The sequence below is a fragment of the Carassius gibelio genome, chromosome A7 (genome assembly GCF_023724105.1).
Source record: "Carassius gibelio isolate Cgi1373 ecotype wild population from Czech Republic chromosome A7, carGib1.2-hapl.c, whole genome shotgun sequence".
NCBI lineage: Eukaryota > Metazoa > Chordata > Actinopteri > Cypriniformes > Cyprinidae > Carassius > Carassius gibelio.
Genome location: NC_068377.1, coordinates 9,887,673 through 9,910,079, shown reverse-complemented (window position 1 = coordinate 9,910,079; position 22,407 = coordinate 9,887,673). Strand labels below are relative to the sequence as shown.

At 39.8% G+C, this 22,407-nt stretch overlaps 2 protein-coding genes, 1 non-coding gene and 1 pseudogene across 6 annotated transcripts; 3 read left to right on the top strand and 1 right to left on the bottom strand.

The window, feature by feature from the left end:
* Positions 1 to 3,938: 3,938 nt before the first annotated feature.
* On the bottom strand, positions 3,939 to 20,240 carry LOC128017705 (zinc finger protein 809-like). Of its 4 annotated transcripts, none has more exons than XM_052603161.1 (4): positions 20,119 to 20,240; positions 19,161 to 19,481; positions 5,749 to 5,977; positions 3,939 to 5,550 (listed from the first exon to the last, which is right to left on the bottom strand). In XM_052603161.1, the coding sequence occupies exons 2-4, from the start codon at positions 19,472 to 19,474 to the stop codon at positions 5,458 to 5,460; spliced, it is 636 nt and encodes a 211-aa protein (XP_052459121.1). In that variant the 5' UTR covers positions 19,475 to 19,481; positions 20,119 to 20,240; the 3' UTR covers positions 3,939 to 5,457. The 4 variants fall into 4 exon arrangements, with proteins under 4 accessions (XP_052459121.1, XP_052459124.1, XP_052459123.1 ...); XM_052603164.1 differs by lacking the exons at positions 19,161 to 19,481; positions 20,119 to 20,240 and adding exons at positions 6,064 to 6,298; positions 6,938 to 7,092 and having other exon boundaries at positions 5,749 to 5,991; XM_052603163.1 differs by lacking the exon at positions 19,161 to 19,481 and having other exon boundaries at positions 5,749 to 6,298; positions 20,119 to 20,236.
* On the top strand, positions 4,801 to 18,931 carry LOC128017707 (uncharacterized). Its single transcript, XM_052603167.1, has 3 exons — positions 4,801 to 4,925; positions 18,109 to 18,408; positions 18,499 to 18,931. The coding sequence occupies exons 1-3, from the start codon at positions 4,833 to 4,835 to the stop codon at positions 18,709 to 18,711; spliced, it is 606 nt and encodes a 201-aa protein (XP_052459127.1). The 5' UTR covers positions 4,801 to 4,832; the 3' UTR covers positions 18,712 to 18,931.
* LOC128017937 (uncharacterized) lies at positions 17,305 to 17,437 on the top strand (annotated as a pseudogene).
* Positions 20,241 to 21,980: 1,740 nt separating the features above from the next.
* LOC128017901 (5S ribosomal RNA) lies at positions 21,981 to 22,099 on the top strand. Its single transcript, XR_008184597.1, has one exon. It is a non-coding gene; the product is annotated as a 5S ribosomal RNA (ribosomal RNA).
* The last annotated feature ends 308 nt before the right edge of the window (positions 22,100 to 22,407 follow it).

Sequence of the window (22,407 nt, the reverse complement as noted above, 5' to 3'; positions counted from 1 at the left end):
TAAAGTTGAGAAACAGACCCCCACAGGGCTGGCCCTGACCAATTTGCTGCCCTAGGCAAGATTTTACCTGGCCCCCCATGCATCACAGCCCATTTCACCCTGTCATTGTGTTCATGATTTAGCATATATATATATATATATATATATATATATATATATATATATATATATATATATATATATATATATATATATATATATATATATATATATATACACACATACACACGCACACACACACACACATTACAGCAGAACTGTTTCCAACACTCATAATAAATCATATTAGAATAATTTCTTAAAGGATCATGTGACAGACTGGATGTCACATGTGACACTGAAGAATGGAGTAATGATGCTGAAAATTCAGCTTTGCATCACAGAAATAAATGATCATTTAAAGTATAATAAATTGAAAAAAAAATATTTTAAATTGTAATAATATATCACAAGATTAATTTTTTTCTTTATTTTTGATCAAATTAATGCAGGCTTGATGAGCAGAAGAAAATTCTTTCAAAAACATTAAAAATAGTAATGTTTACAAACTTTTGGCCTGTACTGTATCCCCCCAAAACTGAACAACTGTAGAGTAAAACATTAATAAAAAAAATTGATAATAAAAAATGCGTCTTAAAACTGACATGATTGTACAAAATCACAGTCTGGGGACTCAGAACTCAGAACAACCTTAAACAGAACATTAAGTTTAAGGTAAAAATAACTGGCATGAAATTATAGTATCTTACTCCTATGCAATAAATTGTTCTTTCACTACATCTCTTTACCTCTGTCTTCAGGGGCGTCGGACTGGGGGGGTAAAGGGTACCGAGTACCCAGGGCCCGAGGCAGGGGGGGGGGGGGGGGGGGCTTAAAAGTCAGTTTTCTATACATGCATATACATGCACTAACATTTGTATAGCATTTATGTACAAATAAAATAGTTCCTGTGCAAAACTAAACTTGTAGTTAGGCACTGGTTTGGTATAACAAAGTCATTTTCATTCGGTGCAGGGCCCCACCACCCCTCTCGAATCAATGTAAATGGTACGACCCGCAGTTCAGGTGCTTCAGCTGCGGATCAGCGGTGAATCAGTTAATGAGACAGGAGCATAGTCAGTAAAATAAGACAGGAGCTGGAGTTAACCGTGATATGAACTAAGAAGACAGGGGAAGAGTCATGTCTTTCCTTAAGAAAGGAAAATCAGGGGCTCAAAAACGAAAAGAAACGAAGATTAAAGAGAGAAAGGCAAATGAGGGCAAGCAGTTGCTCACTCAGTTTTTTGAAAAGAAAGGTGAGCTCCAAATGCATAATCGAGCATTGACATTGTTTTAACATAAATATCTATCTAAATATCTTTTAAAACGTAAAGACTGAATGTCTAGTTTGGTGGTTAGTGTACCCTGTGATTCTATAGTCTGCATTCATTTTAAACAGACAAATAATCAGCAATTAACTTGTACTTAGCCTACACTTTAAAAAAGGTATTAATGACAATAAAGGATATTTTAGCAACCATTTGAAGCCATATATCATACCTCATCCCTCCATATATCCCTCATCATGGCCAGGTGAAAGCAAGTGACAGTGAGGTGGATGTGACAGTGAGACAAGGTGAGCTTTTAGCGGAATTGCCTGTTTTTAAACTTAGTAATTAGTAATTAAGTGTTAAGAGGAAATAAGCAAAATGGGTACATTGTTATTGTACACATTTAAACTTTAAAGGGGCAGTTCACCCAAAAATGAAAATTCTGTCATCATTTACTCTCCCTCAAGTTGTTCCAAACCTGTATGGTTTCCTTTCTCCTGCTAAACACAAAAGAATATAATTTAAAGAAGGTTGGCAATTAAACAGTTGCTGGTCCTCATTGACTTCCATAGTATTTTTTTCCTACTATGGAAGTCAATGGGGTCCATCAGTCGTTTGGTTACCGACTTTCTTCAAAATATCCCACCCATTGGTATCACTATGGTATTTGGTAAGGGGGCCCAGCAAGATGGTTTGTACCCAGGGCCCAAAATTTGGTGCTACGCCCCTGTCTGTCTTTATCCTATTCTCTTCTTTTTGGCACTGTATCTATCTATGACTATGCTCATTTATAATGTGTCATGTAAATTCGGCCTTCCGTCACAATCAGGAAACTTTCCCCGTGTCTAGAACTGGCGCGAGCTGTCAGGCCCGTTTCTACGAGCTGTGTGTTAACAAAAGCAGTGCTGTCTACATTGGATGCGGCGTCGGGCACGCTACACAACAAATTACCAACAACTGATCGTGCGCGCGCTCTGTTTCTGACGCACTTCAAGCACTCGATGGGCGGGGGAAGATTGAAGAGCCGGATTTTTTTTTCTTTCTTTATTTGGTAGTATTTCGAATTAATGTTTTTTAAATAGTAGCCTATTATAAAAAAAAATATGTAAAAAATAAATAAATAAATAATTCACTCGTTCACTCATTCTGGCGCCCCTATGGATGAGTGGCGCCCTTAGCATTTGCCTATACGGCCTATGAAGCGCACAAAATGGGTCACCGCGACTTTGATTTTTGTGAATGTATTTATTTATTAAAATGGATATTTTTTATTGTTACTTATTTATTTCCCTTAATTTAACTCATATTAAAAAAAAGAGAGAAGACTTTTAAAAGACTTGGAAAAAGCTTTGAGTTGAAAACAGTAGTGTAGCCAGAAAAGAGACTGGGTGTGCCACATTCATTAAATTATGGGCTACTATTTTTGTTGCACTGCTTCCGTCCAACCACACTCCTAGTGGTAATTTGCAGGTCATGTCAAAATGTAGTTAAATGTTAAATGTAATAATTTTCTTCCAAATACAATAATTTTGAACTTCTGATATGAAACTTGGACATTTCCAATCTGGCAACACTGTCTGTTGATGTTGGGCCCTGGAAGGGAGAAGCATCCTCATCAGGTGTAACGTTAGGCCTTGTCAATCAAGCCAAGGTTTTTTGCTAAAAAAAATTAAGAAAGGAGCTCTCCGACATATCACTAGCTAGCAATGTGCAATCAAAAATTATGTTTATATCATAGACTGCTGGGGTCACAGTCAGCTGCTGTTTGCTGATTGGTTGGCAGTCCAAATGTCGGCAGATATATTTTAACAAAAATAATTTAAAATGTAAATTACATTTTAACATTTTTAGCATTAATGCACCATACTGTATATTGGATTCTTATTTCTGTGCCCCTGGCCCTGAGAGTAGGATTTAGAATGTTCAGTGGCGTCACAGAACTGTCAGATTCAAACAGCTTTCGCGCGTTTGCTGACACTGAGCCAGAGACGGACGCGCTCAGCGCTTGTAATATATCACAATTAATATGCTGTGTTTTCAACCACATAGTGTTTATTTTAGGTTTCATATATTTAAATATACATAATCACTAGTAAAACAATACATTGGTAGTTTGTAAAACACACACTGATGTCTATGGAAGCAGCAAAAACTATCTAATCAAATGTTATTTGCAGACGTGTTTTATTCATATATCAGACATACATAGCAGAACAATAAAGTTTACTCTATTCTTCGTCCAGTTCAACAGCCAACAGCCAACACATTCATGTATTTCGGGAGAAACTGGGGAATTCAAGTGCTGTACGTTAAATCCGGCTGACAGGACTCTGATCTGCAGCGCTCATCTCGTTATAGATCAAGATAATTTATAAAGGTTTTTAAACGACGAATCGGAATATCAGATAGTTGACATGGTAGGCAAGTTTGTGTATGTATTTTAATAAAAAAATTAAAAACTAAATAAAATGAATACTGATGCATCTGTTAGTGGCTGTGGTGTGTCACGTGACAATCATGACGCGTCGCCATGGAAACAAGGGGTCGGTTAAAATATTTGTAATTTACGCATGAAAGGGTTGATTTAAAAATATTTTTTTTTTTCTAAGTAAACAACAATAGCCCAAGTTTAGTAAACATTTTTTATTGAGACTATAAAAAATAATTCTGCGTCTATTTTTAGGTGTTCCAGCTGCCACTCTGGGTGGCACAGGCACACCCTGGCACACCTGTGGCTACGCCACTGGTTGAAAAGCATCTGTTTCTCTTTGGCCTGCCTGTGTGTCTTCTTTAAATAGGTCGCTCTTGACTGTTGTACTCGCTTACGGCCATACCACCCTGAGCACGCCCCCGATCTCGGAAGCTAAGCAGGGTCGGGCCTGGTTAGTACTTGGATGGGAGGCCCGGACCCTCGTCCCTCCGAGAAACCTCGGAACCCGGTGGCGTCGTGCTGGAGGGCTGGCAGAAGTTCTGGGAGCAGCCGCCTGAATCCGCCCAAGCCCTTGGTATTGCCCCCGCTAACATCAAGTGGCTGAAGACCAACGAGACCTACGGGCTGTTCGAGAGGGCGTCCAGGTACAAGAATGTCAGGGGAGAGATGGCCGAGAGGAAGCTCTTTAAGGAGAAGATGGAGTTCCTCCCGCCACCACCTCCTATGGCTGTCAAGGGAGCTGTGCCCAACATGCTCTCCTTCTTCACCACCCCTGCCTTCTTCTGGCGCCCGGTCGGCGTGATGAAGGCATTGATCCGCTACCCAACACCAACTGCCCCGCACCGCCAGAATACTACCTGGAGAAGAGAGGGTACGGCAGCTACGCCAGGCAAGTGTACAGCTTAAACTTCCTTTACACCCTGCTGACTGAGAGGTTGATGTGCAAACACTGTCTCAAGCTGAGGGAGGAGCCGAGCCAGGCGCACCCGAACGACGACGAGGAGGACGGTGCCCACCGTTCCCAGCAGCAGTACACCTGGCTGGCGTACAGTCCGAAAATTCTAATAAACCTCGCCCCGGCAGTCAGAATCATGTTCCCGGCCATAATCTGCGGCAAGCGTGCTGTGGACAGGAGTGTGGTCAGCCTGATGAGCGACCGACTCAACGCTGTCTCGATGAGCAAGGTGCAGAGGCTGCTGCAGCAGGGTTACGATGAGTGGTACGTGGAGCGTCGGGACCGGTACCAGACTCTCCTGTACGATGCCCACACGTCGGCGGCTGGATCGTCTTCATCTCAGCAAGGCATCCTGTCGTTTGCCAGAGCAACCGGCACTTACACCCCTCCCATCGCCCCGCCTCCACTTCCGTCTGCTCGGGTCCTGAGGTGTGCACACCTGATTCTGGAGATGGAGAAGATGCCCGTGTACAGGGACCAAATCCTCAGTACGACTGGGGAAATCTTGTGCATCGACGGCACGAGGAAGGTATGTACAGCATAAAGTACTTGTGATCATATGGAGCAGACAGACTGTTGATAAACACCATGCAATCAATGTTCTGCTTTGTTTTTATAGATTCTCAAGAAGATCTACGGCGACGGTCAGGGCACCATGCAGTACGTCACCAGCGTGCTGAATGAGTGGGGTCAGTTCTTGACCACAGTGGTGGTGGTGTTCGAGTCCGAGGGCTGCTACGCACGCATGGCCAGAGGTCTGGTCACCCGCTTTCGCCATGCCAACGCTCCTGCTCCAAAGGTGGTGTACGCGGACAACAACTGCTGTCGGTGAGTTCAATAACAGTTGATAGAACCTATGATGAAATGGATAATCCAACATTTAACACACCTACACAAAATGTCATGATATCATTTTCAGTGACAGCGGTTCGTCGTTTTTGGAGAATCTGTTTGGTGACTGGGTGACATTAAACATTAAATAATACTTTACTAATACTGGTTACTGCTTAACATCATTACTCAGGTCTAAAAGGTAACTGAGTTTATCTTACCTTCAATCTCCTGTCAAGGTGCCATGTGACAGGAGGGAACTCTCTGGCGTACGCGAGCAGTCGCTCCTTCTGCCACTTCAGCAGCTCGTTCTGCTCTCCCTGCTGGCAGTACTGGAACAGCAACCACACCAGCCAGCCGACATCGTTTTCTAGAAGCCACTTGAAGGTCTGACCGGCGTACTTCCCGAACACGATGACCAGCTGACCTTTCCACAGCTCACCCCCGGACCTCTTGGCCATCGCCTCTGCTGTCTTGGGATCCAGCCATGTAGGGTCATCAACGGTGCTGGGGGCCTCTGCCACAGACTTTGCTGCCTCTGTACACTGCAGCCTGGCCTCTCCTTGCCAGTACAAAACGATGTTGGGGTACTGGTTTTTCTGTTGATGGCTGACCAGCGATGATTTGGTGGTCAAGCTCTTCCTGCAGACATCACAGTCAAAGGTCTCCCTGGCGACGGCATGGATCTTCAGATGCCTTGTCAGGTTGGACTTTTCAGTGAAAGTCTTGTGGCACACGCTGCACCGATGTCTAGGCTTCTCCATGTTTCATCTGGTACAGTAAAACATGAATAAATGAGTAAAACTAAAAGCAGATGAGGGCTTAAATACATGTTTATAGACCCTGCAGCCCTCATAAAAGTAGTAACCAAAAACAGCCCATTCATTCATCACTTGTTGTTAGCATGCAAATCGCGGTTGACATGTTTACACTTCTAAAGCATATTTACACATCGAATTTCAAACGCCACACTGTTGTAACACTATCTCTTTCATGGTCTTAAGAAGTGAGCGAGAGTGTCTGATCACGTTTTTAAAGAATTTCCAGAGATCGTAAGGTCATTACAGCGGCGATTGGTAGCTCATTCATTCATTTTCAATGCTTAGCATACTAATCGCGATTGATATTCTAACACACCTAAAGCATATTTAAGCTTTACATTTCGAGTCCACACAGTAGTAGTACATTCTTCAACGTCTCAACATGTAAAATCAATAGTCTGGTCGCATTTTAAACGCATTTCAGAGAGATAAAACCTAGCTATTTTAATGTAAACAAGCGGAGCTAGAAAGTTAGTGTCAGTACGGCGCTGACGAGATATCACCATGTAAAACCTTGAATATCAGCCAAATTATCCCAAAATATATGGAGTTTCATTCATTACTTAGCACATAATTATACCAAACGTACCTGATAGTAAAGAAAACAGTCCAATCGATCATCTTCTTCTTCTTCTTTTTTAAATTGGCGGTTGGCAAACAACTTTTAAGTGTGCATTACCGCCACCTTCTGAAATGGAGTGTGGATCCTAATAGCCTTCACTCACTACTCTTTAAATAAAGAAATACATAAATACATAAATCCAAAAAAAATAAATAAATAAAATTCATAAATATATAATATCTAATAAAAATATTAATTTTAATACCTTACCATTCACATATTATTAACTCCAATATTTTAAGACAACTAAATTCATCTTCCTAATGAGCCCAATCGATCATCAATGGCCGCCAGTATTTTTAAAACAGCTCATACAGCTGGATGACATTTACCGATCCTCGCTCAATGATTGGTCTGTTGAGCACTGAGCTCTGCTCAGCATTGCTCAACCATTGGCTGATCGCTACTCAGCTCTGCTCAACCATTGGACGGCTGACGATCGCTTAGGTACTTGGAGAATTCGCCTGGGAATACCAGGTGCTGTAAGCTTTTGCTTTTCCTTCAGCCAAGGCTCAGCTTTCATTCTAGTTCCTTTACACTTTTATACGGATTAGCTGCTTCTTTTTTGTCTGTTTTCTCTTTCTCTGTGCCATCTTTCTGCTTGCGGTGTCACAAAGGACAGCTCAGCCTCGTCATTCTTCCTTTCTCCTGCAGGAGGCGATAGACGGGCCTTTTCTCTGTCTCTATTACAAACTCTTGAGCGCCGCGTGCTCTTTTGGAAATGACACCCCTCTCTTCAGTTTGAGACGGAGCTTCCCAAATTTGATTGACATCCGAAACCCTTAGTGGTAAACTACACAGGAGATGCACCCTCTTAGATTTAAACTTAATTTTCAAATAAATTAACAAAAAACACATTCTCATGTTCATTTTTTCACTGATGTTGGTGTGGGATCAAATGATTTGCAATTAAACAAATGACATATTTCAGCTTTTTTGGTACTTTTTCATTACTTGGAAAAGGACAAGGGTTTTTTATCATCTCAAAAAAAAAAAAAAAAAAAAATCATTAAACTCATCAGCAAATATTGTTTCATTGTAGGAAAATATAGGCATGCCCTTTCTGTTTTAAAATCACTAAATTCACCCCAAATTACCTGCACTCAAAGTGCATCACCACAATATTTTATTTTATTTTAATAGGTTTTGTTTTATTTTAACCAGATGACATTTACTTCAACTCAAAGTGCCTCAACGCAATATTGATTGTATTTATTGATATTAATTTTATTAATTAATTTAAACATTTTGGTTTAATTTAATTTAACCAGGTTTGAAATTTCTGTTTTAAAATCACTAAATTCACCCCAAATTACCTGCACTCAAAGTGCATCACCACAATATTTTATTTTATTTTAATTGTTTTGGTTTTATTTTAACCAGATGACATTTACTTCCACTCAAAGTGCCTCAACGCAATATTGATTGTATTTATTGATATTAATTAATTTCAACATTTTGGTTTAATTTAATTTAACCAGGTTTGAAATTTCTGTTTTAAAATGACCAAATTCCCCCCAAATTACATTCAATTTAAAGTAAGCGCAGTATTTGTTTACTTTTATTGAATTCAATTTCAACCAGAAGACATTTCTGATGTTAAAGTTGAGAAACAGGCCCCCATTACTTCCACACAAAGTGCGTCACCGCAACATTTATCTTTTGTGAATGTATTTATTTATTAAAATGCATATTTTTTATTGTTACTTATTTCTTTCCCTTAATTTAGCTCATATTAAAAAAGAGAGAAGACTTTTAAAAGACTTGGAAAAAACTTTGAGTGAAAAAGGATCTGTTTCTCTTTCGCCTGCCTGTGTGTCTTCTTTAAATAGGTCGCTCTTGACTGTTGTACTCGCTTACGGCCATACCACCCTGAACTTTTAGTGGTGACAGGAAGTGGTACAGCAAGAGAAGCAAGGAGGGAGAAGGAGTGTGTTTGCTTGTGTGGAGTTGGAGATTTTGTTCTGTTGAATTGCTTGAAATAATTATAGCAAAACAGTACGTACAGTTTGGGTTCGACTAAATCCTCAAACAGCTCTTGCTGTTTGAGGATAAACACTTCTAGTAGCAAAGGAGGAGAAATGGCTGGACAATTGGATAAGGAAAGCGACCGTGACATGTCGGACGCAAGAGGTGAGGAGCGCAGTTATGATAAAGAACTGACGGTGTTGGTGGAGATTGAAGGGGAGGACAGAATCACAATGATGGAACTGTTGAAGACCGTGAAAGAAGAGTGCGGAGGAGTTATTGGATGTAGATATAAGTCTCCAAAAGAGTATGAATTAACAATGGCGGATGTGAGAGCAAAAAAGAAAATTTTGGATGGTCTGATGATTAAAAAAAGTCGTGTCATGGTAAAAGAAGTGGATTGCATGGAGATGGTCGTTTCCTTTTTAGGACTGCCAATGTACATTTAGGACGAGGAAATATTGAACAAACTAAAGGATTGGGGAGTAACAGCAGCCTCTAAAATAAAGAGGAGAATGTGGCCGGGAACTGACATTGCAGATGGGACAAGGTTTTTAAAAGTTAAGTTCAACAATATCGTCAAATCTTTGCCTTATTCAACGAAGTTTGAAACGCTCAGTGGGACTGAACACTTCAGGGTTATACACGATCGACAAGTCAAGGTTTGCCGTCTGTGTATACAACCGGGGCATGTTGTGAGAGAATGCCCGAGCTTTAGATGTTTTAGATGCGACAAACAAGGACATTATTCAAGAGAGTGCAAGGAGGTGAATTGTGGCGTGTGTGGAATGCGACCAGGACGCTGTGTGTGTGAAACGCCGGCAGTGATGGAAGAGGAGAACAGCGAGGAAGAAACGTCGGATCTATATGAGGTGGAGGAGAGCGAAGAGGAAGAGAGTTTAAATGTAGAAGGAGAGGAGAGCCAAATTTCCAAGGGAAAAGAAGAGACAGTGACGACATGGGGAGAAATTGGAAGTGAGAACAGCCAAGGTGAGGTTGGCTTAGGGCAGCGGATAAGAGAGAGGAAGAAGAAAGAGAGTACACCAGGTAAAGAGATGGATCCTAAAGATATGGAGTGTGAAGCTGGAGACAGGGATGAGGTTAAAAGTAAAGATGAAGGTGATGATGCCAAAAAGAAGGAAGGAAAACATCTGAGGGGAAAAAGAATGAAGAAAGATGATGGCGGAGCAAAAGAGGGAGAAGTGGTAGAGAATCTTGTGACAAACGCGGACGAAGATATGGACACGAGTAAGGGGACAGGTATGCTGAATAAAAGAAAGAAAGAAGAAACGAGTGGAGGAGCACAAGGCAGAAAGTAGGAGCTTGATTTAATTTGAATTGGTATATATTAGGGGTGTAACGGTTCACAAAATTCACGGTTCGGTTCGATACGATTCACTGGTGTCACGGTTCGGTTCGGTACGGTTCGGTACGTTTTAGATACAGCAAAAAGAAAAATTGGCAGATAAATTTCCTTGATTTTTAAAAAATGTTTTATTTATTAAAACTAACAAAGTATGTTTTTTTTTTTTTTTTTTTTTTTTTTACATTGAACAATGATGGAGCTATTCTTTACCCATATTCTATGGTGTTTTCTTAGCAGCATATTTTATAAACAACAACAGCTCCTTATAAAAAATAAAAAAAATGAAAATGTCATATTGTTGTAGTAGTTATGAACACATAGAAAGATGTAACCTTTTATATGGAACTCTATAACTCTTTATATTGAGTGTGTTTTTACTCAATTGGTTCTCTATAGGGCTTATGTTTTTTGGAACAAAGCAGGAATTACTCTCTGGCTGAAATAGGCTCGTGAAGGAATATTGTAACGGGGCTCAATTACATTAAGCATGTTCTTAAAACCTGCGTTTTCCACTACAGAGTAAGGCGCTCGCTCACTCAGTACGCGCTGAAGGCTCGTTGGAAAATGGCCAAAGGGTCTTTTACACAGGACGCGGTATGCGCGGTGCTGGACCCTGGGCTCAGCGTTGCCCTTCAGATACAACGCGATTTGCGCTGCACCATACCAAGAGCAAAGTAGGTGGAGTTTTCAAAACTGCCCTTGCATACGTTCTATTTATAACAGTTCTTCTATCTAATAACGTGCAGGCCTGTTAATTGTATCGTACTGCTCAGGAAATTCCGACACAGTATAGTACTAGTCCATTTTGATTTCCGTGCTTGTTTGGATGCCCCGATCGATTGGTAAAGTGCACCCAAACACGAGACCTGTTGGTTATTGGAGGATTTTCTATTTCTGGTCTTTTAAACGCATTGGCCATTTTTTAAACGAGCCTTCAGCGCGTACTGAGTGAGCAAGCGCCTGACTGAGCAGCATAACATAAACATATAAGTTGGTGCTTTTTTCTTCTTCGGGGGTGTCAGGGGCGTTGCCTGTTACGTCGTTTGGGTTATTGGGCTACCTTGTTGAATGCATATCATTATATTTCACAATTCTTTTTTCCAAATATAATTAATTAGTCCAATGAACCGTTCGGTACATAGTGCGTACCGCGTACCGAACCGAAAGCCTCATACCGAACGGTTCAATACGAATACGCGTATCGTTACACCCCTAGTATATATATATATAATTTATTTTATTTTCTTTATAATCATAATGTGGGGTGTTTTGCAAATTGCGAGTTTAAACAGTAATGGGTTAAGAGACATGAATAAGTTTGAGAGGGTGAAGAGATTGTTAAAAGCTGATGTGCTATGTTTACAAGAGACGCACTGGACAGGGGATATAATGGATAATATAAAAAAAAAATGGGATGGAGAAATTTATGTAAGTCACGGGAATGTAAATGCCTGTGGAGTGGCCATTTTGACAAAAACAGAAAGAGTGCAAAATGTGAAACAGATTTATAAAGATGGAAGCGGGAGATTGTTAGGGCTTGAATTTATGTTTTGCAATGAATTGTTTAGGCTTATGAATATTTATGCACCGAATGTAGAGGTTGAAAGAAAAGGAGTCTTTAATGAAATGAAGACTATATGTAAAGGAAAGTGTATAGTGGTTGGGGACTTTAATGTATGGTGCACGAGACTGGACGCTTCAAGTAGTGCCAATTTTAAAACTGATGGGTCAAGAAAGATCTTATTAGAGTGGATGCGGAGTGATGATATAGTTGATGTGTGGAGGGAAGAGAATCCATATAAGAGAGAATTTTCGAGAAGACAAATGGTGATGGGTAACTTAAAACAGAGTCGTATAGATCTATGTTTGATGAAAAGAGAAATACTAAAATATGTAAAAAATGTGAAATATAGTTTTGTTGGTTTAAGTGATCATGCTGTGATGACAGTTAAGATGTGTGTTACAGGGGAGAAGAGGGGAGGGGGAGTGTGGTGTTTAAATTCAAATCTGTTAAATGAAGTGGCGTATAAGGAAAGCATTGTAAAATGTATAAATTATGAAATGCAGAACCCGGTATATGAGGAAAATATTTGTGAGTGGTGGGAGGAAATGAAAAGGAAAATTAAAAAAAGAAGTATTAGATATTCAAAACAGAGGGATTTTATGAGGAGGAGTAAAGTATTGGAAAATGCTTTAAAAGAAGAAGCTAAAAAAATTGAAAATAATCCTGAGTATGGTGAAGATGGCTTTATGAGGCTAAAAACAGAATTAGAAGAGTATGAAAAGGAAAAAAGCAAGGGAATAAGAATAAGAAGCAGAGCTCAGTATGCTTTGGAGGGAGAAAGAAGTACAAAGTTTTTCCTTAATTTAGAAAATAAAAAGCAGAGGAGAAATCAGATCTTTGAACTGGAAAATAAAAACGGTGACAAAATAAATGATTTTGTGGGGATAATAGAAGAGGTGGAGGTTTTTTATAGAGAGTTATATAAGAGGGAGGGTGTAAAACAAGAGTGTGTGAATGAAGTCTTGAGTAATGTTAATGTAAAGCTAGATGAGGATGAGAAGAATATGTGTGAAAAAGATATAAGTATTTTAGAAATAAAGGATGCAATAAATCAGACAAAAAACAATAAAAGTCCTGGCTCAGATGGCTTAACTCACGAGTTTTACAAGACGTTTATAGGGACCTTAGCGCCAATATTGTTAAAAGTGTATAAAGATATGGAAGAGCGGAAGGAAATGCCGGCATCTATGGGCTTAGGAATAATAACCATATTATATAAAAATAAAGGGAATCCATTGAAGTTGGAAAATTATAGGCCTCTGAGTCTGCTAAACTCAGATTATAAAATTTTAACAAAACTTATAGCTAATAGAATTAAGCAGGTAGTAGGGAGTATTGTGTCGCCAAGCCAAGCGTACAGTATAGTGGGGAGAGATATTGCGGATACCATTTGTACAATAAGGGACGTTGTTGAAAATATGGGAAAAGATAGAAAAGGGGGATTGGTTTTATCTGTGGATTTGAATAAAGCCTTTGATAGGGTGGAACACAGTTTTATTGAGCAGACAATGGTAAGATATGGATTTGGGGAGAGAATAAGAAAATGGATAAAATTAATATATGACAATGCTAGAAGCTGTGTTAAAATCAATGGGGTATTAACTGATCCCTTTCCATTAGAAAGGTCTGTCAGACAAGGGTGCCCACTATCTGCACTGTTATATTCAATAACAGCGGAACCGCTTGCATCTTTGATAAAAAATGATAAGGAAATAAGAGGTATCCCAATTCCGTATGGGGGAGTAAGTGTCATCCACCAGTACGCAGACGACACAACTTTTACTGTCAGGGATATAGAGAGTGTCAAGAGAATAAGAATGCAGATGGGAATATACGGAAAAGCTTCGGGTGCAAAAATAAATGCTGATAAGTCGGAAATAATGAGTGTAGGAGGAGTGAAGATAGAAGGGTTAGATTTTCCGTTTAAAATAGTGAAAGATCATTTAAAAATATTAGGAGTGAATATAGGAGTAGATATGAAGGAGGCTGGAGATGCAACATGGACTGGAGTTTTAAACAAAATCAAACAAGTATTAAATTTCTGGAGGCAAAGAGAATTAAGACTAAGAGGAAAGGTGGTAGTTGTTAATTCATTAATACTTACTAAATGCAACTATGTGATGGGAGCAATTAGTATACCAGACTGGGTATTGAACGAAATAAAAGAGATTATGAATACTTTTGTGTGGGGAGGTAAAGGAATCAAAATTTCAACAAAAACATTGATAGCGGATTATGAGGAAGGGGGTCTGAGGTTGGTAGATTTAGATGTTAAGAGGAAGGCAATAAGAGTTAAAACAATAAAAAAAGTATTTATGTGACAAAGTAGAGTATGGGTGGAAGGGATATATGAAAACTTATTTAAATGAAGGGGGAGGATGTGGTGAGGAAGGATTGTTTATGGCTTTTAAAAAACCTATGACTGAAAAAATGCCAGAGTTTTATCGGGAAGTGTTTAGTGCTTGGGCTGAGTTTTTAGTTAACGTTAATTATGATTGCAATAATATAAATCAAGTCCTTAACCAGCCATTATTTCTGAATCCAAAAATAAATAGGAGAGAGAAAACTCTTTATAATAAATTGTTTATGAGAGCGGGAGTTAGAAAAGTGAAAGATATGGCATATGAGTATATTGAAGGTTTTTTGCCAAATAGGGCTATATATGATTGTGTGGTGGGATGGGATGATGAAATTGAAATATCTAAAGTGGACTGTGAATGTGAAAATATAAAAACAAGCCTACCAGAAGGGTGGGTGCAAAGAATTGAGAGAGAGACCGTGAAAGTAGGAGATTGGGGATTTCCTGAAATGTATGTTTTGGACAAAAAAGGAAAAAAGTTTTTTTTGCATCAATTGAACGTTAAAATAATTTACAAGATGATGGTGAAAAAGGAAATCAAAACGCCTGCGTCTGAGGAGGTATGGCCAAGAGTATTCCCTGGAATAAATGTAAAGATGATTTGGAAGAACTCAAATGTGAAATACAATGGACTGGACTGTGAAAACCTGGACTTCAAATTAAGGCATAACAGAATATATACAAAGGTGGTGATTCATCAAATGAACAGAAATGTGAATCGAGAGTGTGATGTTTGTGAGACAGAGCCAGAAACATTGATGCACATTTTTTTTGAATGTAAAGGGCTGGAAGCATTTCATGCTGCAGTAAAAGTATTAGTGAAAAAAGGAATGGGGATAGATGTGGCAGGGGAGGAATGGAAAAAGTTGTTTTTGTTTGGGATAAACATGAACAAAAAGGATAGTAAAGTGAACTTATGGAACATGGTTTTAAGTAATGCTAGGTATGCGATATGGGTAAGGAGGAGCATGGCTTATTATGATAGGATGTAATGCCAATGTTCAAAATGATCTTTAAGAAAAATGTGTATTTGATGTGGAAATACTTGCCTGATGAGGAATTTGAAAGAGCATTTGTGGAAGGGAGTGAGTTGATTAGAATAGAAGGGAAAAAAGGGTTGTGTTTAAAGTTTTGAAAGAACAAAAGGAGTAATGAGTTGGGTAAATTTTGTTGTTTTGTCCTGGCTCTGTGGGTAATATTTGTTTTGTTTAAGGTTTATTTTGAAGGATGTATATGTGGACTGATTCTATAGCTTAAGTCCTATATGCCTTGGTTGAAATATGATTTACGTGTAATGTAAGGATGTGAAACTGAATTATTTTTTCATGTACATATGTTCTTTTTAATAATAAAAAATAAAAATAAAAAAAAAAGCACGCCCGATCTCGGAAGCTAAGCAGGGTCGGGCCTGGTTAGTACTTGGATGGGAGACCGCCTGGGAATACCAGGTGCTGTAAGCTTTTGCTTTTCCTTCAGCCAAGGCTCAGCTATCATTCTAGTTCCTTTACACTTTTATACGGATTAGCTGCTTCTTTTTTGTCTGTTTTCTCTTTCTCTGTGCCATCTTTCTGCTTGCGGTGTCACAAAGGACAGCTCAGCCTCGTCATTCTTCCTTTCTCCTGCAGGAGGCGATAGACGGGCCTTTTCTCTGTCTCTATTACAAACTCTTGAGCGCCGCGTGCTCTTTTGGAAATGACACCCCTCTCTTCAGTTTGAGACGGAGCTTCCCAAATTTGATTGTCATCCGAACCCCTTAGTGGTAAACTACACAGGAGATGCACCCTCTTAGATTTAAAGTTCATTTTCAAATAAATTAACAAAAAACACATTCTCATGTTCATTTTTTCACTGATGTTGGTGTGGGATCAAAATATTTGCAATTAAACAAAATGACATATTTCAGCTTTTTTGGTACTTTTTCATTACTTGGAACAGGACAAGAGTTTTTTATCATCTCAAAAAAAAAAAAAAAAAAAAAAAAATTCATTAAACTCATCAGCAAATATTGTTTCATTGTAGGAAAATATAGGCATGCCCTTTCTGTTTTAAAATCACTAAATTCACCCCAAATTACCTGCACTCAAAGTGCATCACCACAATATTTTATTTTATTTTATTTTAATAGGTTTGGTTTTATTTTAACAAGATGACTTTTACTTCCACTCAAAGTGCCTCAACGCAATATTGATTGTATTTATTGACATTAATTTTATTAATTAATTTAAACATTTTGGTTTCATTTAATTTAACCAGGTTTGAAATTTCTGTTTTAAAATCACTAAATTCATCCGCAAATTACCTGCACTCAAAGTGCATCACCACAATATTTTATTTAATTTTATATTATTTAATTTTATTTTATTTCAATAGATTTGGTTTCATTTTAACCAGATGACATTTACTTCCACTCAAAGTGCCTCAACGCAGTATTGATTGTATTTATTGCTATTAATTTTATTAATTAATTTAAACATTTTGGTTTAATTTAATTTAACCAGGTTTGAAATTTCTGTTTTAAAATCACTAAATTCACCCCAAATTACCTGCACTCAAAGTGCATCACCACAATATTTTATTTTATTTTAATTGTTTTGGTTTTATTTTAACCAGATGACATTTACTTCCACTCAAAGTGCCTCAACGCAATATTGATTGTATTTATTGATATTAATTATTTTAAACATTTTGGTTTAATTTAATTTAACCAGGTTTGAAATTTCTGTTTTAAAATGACCAAATTCCCCCCAGATTACATTCAATTTAAAGCGCAGTATTTGTTTACTTTTATTTAATTCAATTTCAACCAGAAGACATTTCTGATGTTAAAGTTGAGAAACAGGCCCCCATTACTTCCACACAAAGTGCGTCACCGCGACATTTATCTTTTGTGAATGTATTTATTTATTAAAATGCATATTTTTTATTGTTACTTATTTCTTTCCCTTAATTTAGCTCATATTAAAAAAGAGAGAAGACTTTTAAAAGACTTGGAAAAAACTTTGAGTGGAAAAGGATCTGTTTCTCTTTGGCCTGCCTGTGTGTCTTCTTTAAATAGGTCGCTCTTGACTGTTGTACTCGCTTACGGCCATACCACCCTGAGCACGCCCGATCTCGTCCGATCTCGGAAGCTAAGCAGGGTCGGGCCTGGTTAGTACTTGGATGGGAGGCCCGGACCCTCGTCCCTCCGAGAAACCTCGGAACCCGGTGGCGTCGTGCTGGAGGGCTGGCAGAAGTTCTGGGAGCAGCCGCCTGAATCCGCCCAAGCCCTTGGTATTGCCCCCGCTAACATCAAGTGGCTGAAGACCAACGAGACCTACGGGCTGTTCGAGAGGGCGTCCAGGTACAAGAATGTCAGCGGAGAGATGGCCGAGAGGAAGCTCTTTAAGGAGAAGATGGAGTTCCTCCCGCCACCACCTCCTATGGCTGACAAGGGAGCTGTGCCCAACATGCTCTCCTTCTTCACCACCCCTTGCCTTCTTCTGGCGCCCGGTCGGCGTGATGAAGGCATTGATCCGCTACCCAACACCAACTGCCCCGCACCGCCAGAATACTACCTGGAGAAGAGAGGGTACGGCAGCTACGCCAGGCAAGTGTACGGCTTGAACTTCCTTTACACCCTGCTGACTGAGAGGTTGATGTGCAAACACTGTCTCAAGCTGAGGGAGGAGCCGAGCCAGGAGCACGCGAACGACGACGAGGAGGACGGTGCCCACCGTTCCCAGCAGCAGTACACCTGGCTGCCGTACAGTCCGAAAATTCTAACAAACCTCGCCCCGGCAGTCAGAATCATGTTCCCTGCCATAATCTGCGGCAAGCGTGCTGTGGACAGGAGTGTGGTCAGCCTGATGAGCGACCGACTCAACGCTGTCTCGATGAGCAAGGTGCAGAGGCTGCTGCAGCAGGGCCACGTTGAGTGGTACGTGGAGCGTCGGGACCGGTACCAGACTCTCCTGTACGATGCCCACACGTCGGCGGCTGGATCGTCTTCATCTCAGCAAGGCATCCTGTCGTTTGCCAGAGCAGCCGGCACTTACACCCCTCCCATCGCCCCGCCTCCCCTTCCGTCTGCTCGGGTCCTGAGGTGTGCACACCTGATTCTGGAGATGGAGAAGATGCCCGTGTACAGGGACCAAATCCTCAGTACGACTGGGGAAATCTTGTGCATCGACGGCACGAGGAAGGTATGTACAGCATAAAGTACTTGTGATCATATGGAACAGACTGACTGTTGATAAACACCATGCAATCAATGTTCTGCTTTGTTTTTATAGATTCTCAAGAAGATCTACGGCGACGGCCAGGGCACCATGCAGTACGTCACCAGCGTGCTGAATGAGTGGGGTCAGTTCTTGACCACAGTGGTGGTGGTGTTCGAGTCCGAGGGCTGCTACGCACGCATGGCCAGAGGTCTGGTCACCCGCTTTCGCCGTGCCAACGCTCCTGCTCCAAAGGTGGTGTACGCGGACAACAACTGCTGTCGGTGAGTTCAATAACAGTTGATAGAACCTATGATGAAATGGATAATCCAACATGTAACACACCTACACAAAATGTCATGATATCATTTTCAGTGACAGCGGTTCGTCGTTTTTGGAGAATCTGTTTGGTGACTGGGTGACATTAAACATTAAATAATACTTTACTAATACTGGTTACTGCTTAACATCATTACTCAGGTCTAAAAGGTAACTGAGTTTATCTTACCTTCAATCTCCTGTCAAGGTGCCATGTGACAGGAGGGAACTCTCTGGCGTACGGGAGCAGTCGCTCCTTCTGCCACTTCAGCAGCTCGTTCTGCTCTCCCTGCTGGCAGTACTGGAACAGCAACCACACCAGCCAGCCGACATCGTTTTCTAGAAGCCACTTGAAGGTCTGACCGGCGTACTTCCCGAACACCATGACCAGCTGACCTTTCCACAGCTCACCCCCGGACCTCTTGGCCATCGCCTCTGCTGTCTTGGGATCTAGCCATGTTGGGTCATCAACGATGCTGGGGGCCTCTGCCACAGACTTTGCTGCCTCTGTACACTGCAGCCTGGCCTCTCCTTGCCGGTACAAAACGATGTTGGGGTACTGGTTTTTCTGTTGATGGCTGACCAGCGATGATTTGGTGGTCAAGCTCTTCCTGCAGACATCACAGTCAAAGGTCTCCCTGGCGACGGCATGGATCTTCAGATGCCTCGTCAGGTTGGACTTTTCAGTGAAAGTCTTGTGGCACACGCTGCACCGATGTCTAGGCTTCTCCATGTTTCATCTGGTACAGTAAAACATGAATAAATGAGTAAAACTAAAAGCAGATGAGGGCTTAAATACATGTTTATAGACCCTGCAGCCCTCATAAAAGTAGTAACCAAAAACAGCCCATTCATTCATCACTTGTTTTTAGCATGCAAATCGCGGTTGACATGTTTACACTTCTAAAGCATATTTACACATCGAATTTCAACTCCACACTGCTGTAAGACTATCTATATGGTCTTAAGAAGTGAGCGAGAGTGTCTGATCACGTTTTTAAAGAATTTCCAGAGATCGTCGGGTCATTACAGCGGCGATTGGTAGCTCATTCATTCATTTTCAATGCATTTAGCATGCTAATCGCGATTGATATTCTAACACACCTAAAGCATATTTAAGCTTTACATTTCGAGTCCACACAGTAGTAGTACATTCTTCAACGTCTCAACATGTAAAATCAATAGTCTGGTCGCATTTTAAACGCATTTCAGAGAGATAAAACCTAGCTATTTTAATGTAAACAAACGGAGCTAGAAAGTTAGTGTCAGTACGGCGCTGACGAGATATTACCATGTAAAACCTTGAATATCAGCCAAATTATCCCAAAATATATGGAGTTTCATTCATTACTTAGCACATAATTATACCAAACGTACCTGATAGTAAAGAAAACAGTCCAATCGATCATCAATGGCCGCCAGTATTTTTAAAACAGCTCATACAGCTAGATGACGTTTACCGATCCTCGCTCAATGATTGGTCTGTTGAGCACTGAGCTCTGCTCAGCATTGCTCAACCATTGGCTGATCGCTGCTCAGCTCTGCTCAACCATTGGACGGCTGACGATCGCTTAGGTACTTGGAGGAGAATTCGCCTGGGAATACCAGGTGCTGTAAGCTTTTGCTTTTCCTTCAGCCAAGGCTCAGCTATCATTCTAGTTCCTTTACACTTTTATACGGATTAGCTGCTTCTTTTTTGTCTGTTTTCTCTTTCTCTGTGCCATCTTTCTGCTTGCGGTGTCACAAAGGACAGCTCAGCCTCGTCATTCTTCCTTTCTCCTGCAGGAGGCGATAGACGGGCCTTTTCTCTGTCTCTATTACAAACTCTTGAGCGCCGCGTGCTCTTTTGGAAATGACACCCCTCTCTTCAGTTTGAGACGGAGCTTCCCAAATTTGATTGTCATCCGAACCCCTTAGTGGTAAACTACACAGGAGATGCACCCTCTTAGATTTAAAGTTCATTTTCAAATAAATTAACAAAAAACACATTCTCATGTTCATTTTTTCACTGATGTTGGTGAGGGATCAAATTATTTGCAATTAAACAAATGACATATTTCAGCTTTTTTGGTACTTTTTCATTACTTGGAACAGGACAAGAGTTTTTTATCATCTCAAAAAAAAAAAAAAAAATTCATTAAACTCATCAGCAAATATTGTTTCATTGTAGGAAAATATAGGCATGCCCTTTCTGTTTTAAAATCACAAAATTCACCCCAAATTACCTGCACTCAAAGTGCATCACCACAATATTTTATTTTATTTTATTTTAATAGGTTTGGTTTTATTTTAACAAGATGACTTTTACTTCCACTCAAAGTGCCTCAACGCAATATTGATTGTATTTATTGATATTAATTTTATTAATTAATTTAAACATTTTGGTTTAATTTAATTTAACCAGGTTTGAAATTTCTGTTTTAAAATCACTAAATTCATCCCCAAATTACCTGCACTCAAAGTGCATCACCACAATATTTTATTTAATTTTATATTATTTAATTTTATTTCATTTCAATAGATTTGGTTTCATTTTAACCAGATGACATTTACTTCCACTCAAAGTGCCTCAACGCAGTATTGATTGTATTTATTGCTATTAATTTTATTAATTAATTTAAACATTTTGGTTTAATTTAATTTAACCAGGTTTGAAATTTCTGTTTTAAAATCACTAAATTCACCCCAAATTACCTGCACTCAAAGTGCATCACCACAATATTTTATTTAATTTTATTTTAATTGTTTTGGTTTTATTTTAACCAGATGACATTTACTTCCACTCAAAGTGCCTCAACGCAATATTGATTGTATTTATTGATATTAATTATTTTAAACATTTTGGTTTAATTTAATTTAACCAGGTTTGAAATTTCTGTTTTAAAATGACCAAATTCCCCCCAAATTACATTCAATTTAAAGTAAGCGCAGTATTTGTTTACTTTTATTTAATTCAATTTCAACCAGAAGACATTTCTGATGTTAAAGTTGAGAAACAGGCCCCCATTACTTCCACACAAAGTGCGTCACCGCGCGACATTTATCTTTTGTGAATGTATTTATTTATTAAAATGCATATTTTTTATTGTTACTTATTTCTTTCCCTTAATTTAGCTCATATTAAAAAAGAGAGAAGACTTTTAAAAGACTTGGAAAAAACTTTGAGTGGAAAAGGATCTGTTTCTCTTTGGCCTGCCTGTGTGTCTTCTTTAAATAGGTCGCTCTTGACTGTTGTACTCGCTTACGGCCATACCACCCTGAGCACGCCCGATCTCGTCCGATCTCGGAAGCTAAGCAGGGTCGGGCCTGGTTAGTACTTGGATGGGAGACCGCCTGGGAATACCAGGTGCTGTAAGCTTTTGCTTTTCCTTCAGCCAAGGCTCAGCTATCATTCTAGTTCCTTTACACTTTTATACGGATTAGCTGCTTCTTTTTTGTCTGTTTTCTCTTTCTCTGTGCCATCTTTCTGCTTGCGGTGTCACAAAGGACAGCTCAGCCTCGTCATTCTTCCTTTCTCCTGCAGGAGGCGATAGACGGGCCTTTTCTCTGTCTCTATTACAAACTCTTGAGCGCCGCGTGCTCTTTTGGAAATGACACCCCTCTCTTCAGTTTGAGACGGAGCTTCCCAAATTTGATTGTCATCCGAACCCCTTAGTGGTAAACTAC

Excerpts from the sequence above, each read along its gene's own strand:
- LOC128017705 (XM_052603161.1), bottom strand. The coding sequence starts at position 19,474 with ATGGAGAAGCCTAGACATCGGTGCAGCGTGTGCCACAAGACTTTCACT. Across the intron at positions 5,978-19,160 it reads GCAGAGGCGATGGCCAAGAG|GTCCGGGGGTGAGCTGTGGA; the intron begins GTCCGGGGGTGA and ends GATGGCCAAGAG. Across the intron at positions 5,551-5,748 it reads ACCTTGACAGGAGATTGAAG|GTTCTATCAACTGTTATTGA; the intron begins GTAAGATAAACT and ends ATTTCATCATAG.
- LOC128017707 (XM_052603167.1), top strand. The coding sequence starts at position 4,833 with ATGTTCCCGGCCATAATCTGCGGCAAGCGTGCTGTGGACAGGAGTGTG. Across the intron at positions 4,926-18,108 it reads ACGCTGTCTCGATGAGCAAG|GTGCAGAGGCTGCTGCAGCA; the intron begins GTGCAGAGGCTG and ends TCGATGAGCAAG. Across the intron at positions 18,409-18,498 it reads GCATCGACGGCACGAGGAAG|ATTCTCAAGAAGATCTACGG; the intron begins GTATGTACAGCA and ends TTGTTTTTATAG.